This window comes from Leptonychotes weddellii, unplaced genomic scaffold (assembly GCF_054177405.1).
Source record: "Leptonychotes weddellii isolate Sample4059 unplaced genomic scaffold, ASM5417740v2 HiC_scaffold_2275, whole genome shotgun sequence".
NCBI lineage: Eukaryota > Metazoa > Chordata > Mammalia > Carnivora > Phocidae > Leptonychotes > Leptonychotes weddellii.
In genome coordinates, this window is record NW_027816494.1 from 7,653 (window position 1) to 13,565 (window position 5,913).

Sequence of the window (5,913 nt, forward strand, 5' to 3'; positions counted from 1 at the left end):
TTGGTGGTCAAGAAAAGCTCAGTGTCAGCGAGGCTACACCTAATTATGTGTAGAAAGAAATGGGGAGAGAAGCATAGTCAGTGTGCATGCCTCAGAACCCAAAGTGGCCTGCTAAGCATTGTGCATCCTCCTCATGCTTGGAAGCAAGACACAGTAACTTTCCATTTGTGGTGACAGAGATGTCCTAGCATGCTCCAGAACCCTGGGCCACTAATAGTTGTAACCAATGTGGCAGGATTCTGCATCTTTGTAGGTTTGCCAGCCACCCTCTGGAGTGTACTTCGTGTCCATCCCACTTGATTAGCATGGTTTCATCACTGCATCAATATAATGGGCAATGTGATGCTCTATGGGATGTCCTATTGCTCCAGGTCTCTTCAGACTATATGAGAGAGGTCTGGAGAGAAAACATAGCTCTGGGTCAAGACTATGAATGTAAGCAAGACAGTCGATTCTACCACCCTTCCTCCAAAGAACACTGATTTTGATAGTCACCCACAGACAAGAGTAACTTTATGGGAGTCCAGGAGTCCAGTGGAGAAGTTCCACTACACCACTGGAGCAAAAAACGTGGAAATAGATGCATTAGAAAGGATAAGAACGGTTTCAACTTACCTGCATCACACTATCCCATGATGGCACAACTCAGTGCCAAGAGAGATCCCCTCTTCTACAAGGGAAAGAGGATAGTGAGGGAGCATCTAGCTTTCCCATCTGTGTAGGATGCTGCCAAAGAGGCCCATGTCTTTCTAAACCCACCCAGAATAGTGAGGTGATATGCATGATTTAGGGACAGGGAGAGGCTGGGAGCATTGCAGCCAGGGTTTGGAACTCATAGAAGGGATGCAGGTGCAGATCCTATTAACCACTTTGTGGATTCCATTGGGAAAACTTCCCACAAGTTAGTGGGGATGCCTCACCTCAGACCCCTTATCTGACCTATGGACACTCTCAGTACTGCATATACCTCAGCATACATCCTCTGTGACTAGGTCCCTATATGCATCCCCATGGGTAGACTGTGCAAGCTTTTTGCAGATGGCCAGTGGACACATGAAGAACAGTGGATGGACTCTGCAGGATTGGGAGAAAGCACACAAATTGAACTAGAAGAACCATCCTAGAGAAAGTGATGAGAGGCTAGCAGCAGCCAGCCTGTCTCTGCAGGATCAAGAGAAGGCAAATAATCTTGGGACCCTTGGCTAGCTCAGTTGGTAGAGCATACCACTCTTGGTCTCAGGGTCGGAAGTTCTAGCCCCACGTTGGATGTGGAGGCTACTTAAAATTTTTTAAAAAGGCAAAACCACAAACATTGAAAAAAAAGAGAGAGAGAAGGCATACAATCTTAAGAATAACTCCCCTCCCCAAGAGGAAACAAAATATGTGAGCAGTAGAATCCGGGCAAAAGATCTGAGTTGCCTCAGAATCCCTAACAAGGCTGAAATGTAATTTTCTTAAGACTTGTTTTCTAACATATGATTGATCCCAGAAAATGTTCCCTATGTGTTTGAGAAGATGTATTCTGACTCTACTGGAAAAAATGTTTCATATATGTCAGGGAGGTACATTCGGGTAACAAATAGTTCAAGTCCAATGTTTCCTGGAAATCGTCAACTAGGTGCATTCCAGAAGATTATATGTAGAAATATGTGGTGAACCATGGAAGCACTTGCCTATAATTACTAGATACTTTTGCTATAATCAGCAGTCCAGATTAGAGCAACTAAGACAGCCCCTGTCATGGCTATATCAAACTTAACTGTGTTACATTTATATTACCCCACCATGCTGGCTATGAAAATACTGTATCTCAGCTCTAGAATCACTATTCTCTACTATGCTTTGATATGAAAGCTGGAAATCAGGAAGCACGATTATCATTTGCCAGTTGGTTCCCTGCTATGTTCTGTTAATTGGAATATGCTAAAAGGAAACTGGAAGCTACTGGAAGGATGAGTATCCCAGCATGTTTGCTTGTTACTCCTGTCAATGTCACACAACAATGCCAACATCACTGGTTCCACATTCTAGTTTTATTTTTTCCCACACTCCCAGCAAAATCTCATCATGCTTCCTTGGAAGAAACAGAACCAGACACCAGTGGGGTGCTTTTCAGGAATCTGACTCTCAGGTCCCTGAGGGATCCTCCTCTTTGCTCCTAAGGCATGAGCTCCAGCTATAAAATGCCCCTTCACAGCGGTTTCGGTCTTGGATTCTATGTGATCCATTCTCTCAGCTCCTGAGATACTACAACCAGCAGGATAGCACCTTCTCATATGGGTCTGAGTGTCAGCTCTAGGAAGAGCTTCCACCAAGCTTCTAGGTTTTCATAAATTCAAACTCCTCTTTGTTCCCATAGACATACAGGTGGAAGTAACATCTGCAGTTATTACCTCTATTATTTCTGTATTCCTTTTGTGCCTTCAGTCCACCTAAACTTGTTTATAAAGTTCCTTGGATTAAATACTCCCAGTGTTAACCACTGGTATGATTTCTGTCTTCCTAACTAGAGCATGATTAACATACCCACTTCAACATTCCTTGAAGAGAAAGTCCAATAAAGCATCACAAATCAAACCAGATTAAAATATCTCTGCCTCTGGTTCCTGGTACTTGTGAGATTATATTTGTCAAAAACAAAACAGACTTATTAATCATTAGACATGACATTAGTACTTCTGGAAAAAAAAAACCATACACATTGTGTTGAATTAAGAAGAGTTATTTTTCTTTGGAGACATATCTAGTAAGAAGTTGCTGCAGCCAAGGTCAAAGAGGTTGATGCCTTTGTTCTTCTCTATGATTTTGATGGATTCCTATCTCACATTTAGGTCTTTCATCCATTTTGAGTTTATCTTTGTGTGTGGTGTAAGAAAATGATCCAGTTTCATTCATCTACATGTGGCTGTGCAATTTTCCCAAAACCATTTGTTGAAGAGAATGTCTTTTTTTCCATTAGACACTCTTTCCTGCTTTGTTGAAGACTAGTTGACCATAGAGTTGAGGGTCCATTTCTGGGTTCTCTATTCTGTTCCATTGATCTATGTGTCTGTTTTTGTGCCAGTACCATGCTGTCTTGATGATGACAGCTTTGTAATAGAGCTTGAAGTCTGGCGTTGTGATGCCCCCAGGTTTGGTTTTCTTTTTCAATATTCCTTTGGCTATTCGGGCCTTTTCTGTTGCCATACAAATTTTAGGATTGTTTGTTCCAGCTCATGAAAAATGCTGGCGGTATTTTGATAGGGATTGAAATGAATGTGTAGATTGCTTTGGGTAGCATAGACATTTTAACAATATTTATTCTTCCAATCCATGAGCATGGAATGTTTTTCCATCTCTTTGTGTCTTCCTCAATTTTTTTCATGTTCTATAATTTTTAGAGTACAGATCCTATTACCTCATTGGGTAGGTTTATTCCTAGGTATTTTATGGTTTTTGGTACAAATGTAAATGGGATCGACTCCTTAATTTCTCTTGCTTCTGTCTCATTGTTAGTGTATGGAAATGCAAATGATTTCTGTGCATTGATTTTATATCCTGCCACATTGCTGAATTCCTGTATGAGTTCTAGCAATTTTGGGGTGGAGTCTTTTGGGTTTTCCACATAAAGTATCATGTCATCAAAGAGTGAGAGTTTGACTTCTTCTCTGACAATTGGAATGCCTTTTATTTCTTTTTGTTGTCTGATTGCTGAGTCTAGGACTTCTACTACTATGTTGAACAACAATGGTGAGAGTGGGCATCCCTGTTGTGTTCCTGACCTTAGGGGAAAAGCTCTCAGTTTTTCCCAATTGAGAATGATACTCACTGTGGGCTTTTCATAGATGGCTTTTTTGATATTGAAGTATGTTGCCTCTATCCCTATACTGTGGAGAGTTTTAATCAAGAAAAAGGCAAGAGAAACAAGAATAAAAATGAACTTATGGGGACTTCAAAAAGCTTTTAACAGCAAAGGAAACAGTCAACAAAACTAGAAGACAACTTACAGAATGGGAAAAGATATTTGCAAATGACATATCAGATAAAAGGCTAGCATCCAAGTTCTATAAAGAACTTATCAAACTCAACACCCCAAAAAACAAATAATCCAGTAAAGAAATGGGCAGAAGACATGAACAGACATTTCTCCAAAGAAGATATACAAATGGCCAATGACATATGAAAAAGTGCTCAGCATCACTTGGCATCAGGGAAATACAAATCAACAATACAATGAGATACCACTTCACACCAGTCAGAATGGCAGGAAACAAATATAAATGTAGTGATCTGAAGGAGTACCTGCACCTCAATGTTTATAGCAGCAATGTCCACAATAGCCAAACTATGGAAAGGATGAACTCTTACCATTTACATCAATGTGGATGGAACTGAAGGGTATTATGCTGAGCGAAATAAGTCAGTCAGAGAAAAACAATTATCATATGGTTTCACTCATATGAGGAATATAAGAACCAGCAGAGAGGATCACAGGGCAAGGGAGGAAAAATGGAATGGTAAGTCATCAGAGCAGGAGACCATCCATCAGGGACTCTTAACTATGGGAAAGAAACTGATGGTTGAGGGAGGGGAGGTGGGTGGGGGGATAGGGTAACAGGGTGATGGGCATTCAAGAGGGCACGTGATGTGATGAGCACTGGGTGTTATACACAACTCATGAATTACTGAACTCTACATCTGAAATTAATGATGTACTATATGTTGGCTAATTGAATTTAAATTTTTTTTAAAAAGAAGAGTTATTTTTCATAGGCTGCTTATGCTATAAATCTTCCCTGAAGAGTTGGCAGAAAGTAAGAACATTTGATCAAAAAAGTTCAGGTTACTGACAAAGCAGTAAAACATGTATTGAAGATAACACTAGCTATTATATAAAAGGTTATGTAGGTCTGAGGCAGAGAAAAAGTAAAAATATTTGGAACAATTCCATAACCATGGGCAACGCCAATTTCATGTGTCAGATTTAGATGATAAAATTCAGTAACCGGCTATTGTTAACACACTTTTTATTCCTGCCTTCTTCTTTAAAACAAACATTTTGGTTATCTAATAATTGAAAACCTTTTATCACAAATGAATAAATGTTAATATCATTGTGGTTGCCTGAGTAAATAATGATAGATAATTGTAGCCTAAATTTTCCTCTTAGCTCATGGTCTTCTTACTTAAAGCTAAAGTGATCTTTTGAGATGCTTTTATCCCAAACATAAGTCTCATCATTTTAACTTCTCTGATGGGCATTTTGCTCATCTATACAATAACAAGGAATAAAAAAAGGTGAAAACCCCATCTATTCCTTTGTTGCACTGGGCTGGAGAACTTTTAGCACAGCTCTGCGTATCTGTTTGGTCTTCACACTATAGATGATAGGGTTCAGCACAGGGGGGGATTAGCAGGTAGGCATTGGCAATCAGAATATGTACATAAGGTGGAGACTGTTTCCCAAATCTGTGTACAAAGGACAGACTAATCAACAGAATACAGAATACAGCAACCGCCTCAATATGTGAGACGCATGTGCTAAAGGCTTTCTTCCTCTCTTCTGGAGATGCAATGCTGAGGACAGTCTTAATGATTAAAAAATAGGAAAAAATAATGAAGATGGATTCCACTCCAGCCGTGGTGATCAGGGCTGTCAACCCAACTGCATTGCTGATCCTGGTTTCTGTGCACGAGAGCTTCATTACATCAGGGTGGAAGCAGTAGGAGTGGTGGAGCACGTGGCTGTGGCAGAAGGACAGTCTTTTAAGAAGTGCAACCACTGGTGTCAGCCTTAGTGTCCCCCTGATGACAATTGCCACTCCAATTTGAGCTATTCTGGAATCAGTTAAAATGGTGGCATACCTGAGTGGATTAGAGATGGCCACAAAACGACCAAAGGCCATGGCCAACAGCACTGAGGATTCCATGACA

General features: G+C 40.4%; 1 protein-coding gene across 1 annotated transcript; it reads right to left on the reverse strand.

The window, feature by feature from the left end:
- Nucleotides 1–5,064: 5,064 nt before the first annotated feature.
- LOC102744112 (olfactory receptor OR51C1-like) lies at nucleotides 5,065–5,909 on the reverse strand. The gene is given in 2 exon segments (XM_031026930.2): nucleotides 5,065–5,386; nucleotides 5,388–5,909. Coding segments are annotated over 2 exon segments (618 nt in total). The 3' UTR covers nucleotides 5,065–5,290.
- Between the last annotated feature and the right edge of the window lie 4 nt (nucleotides 5,910–5,913).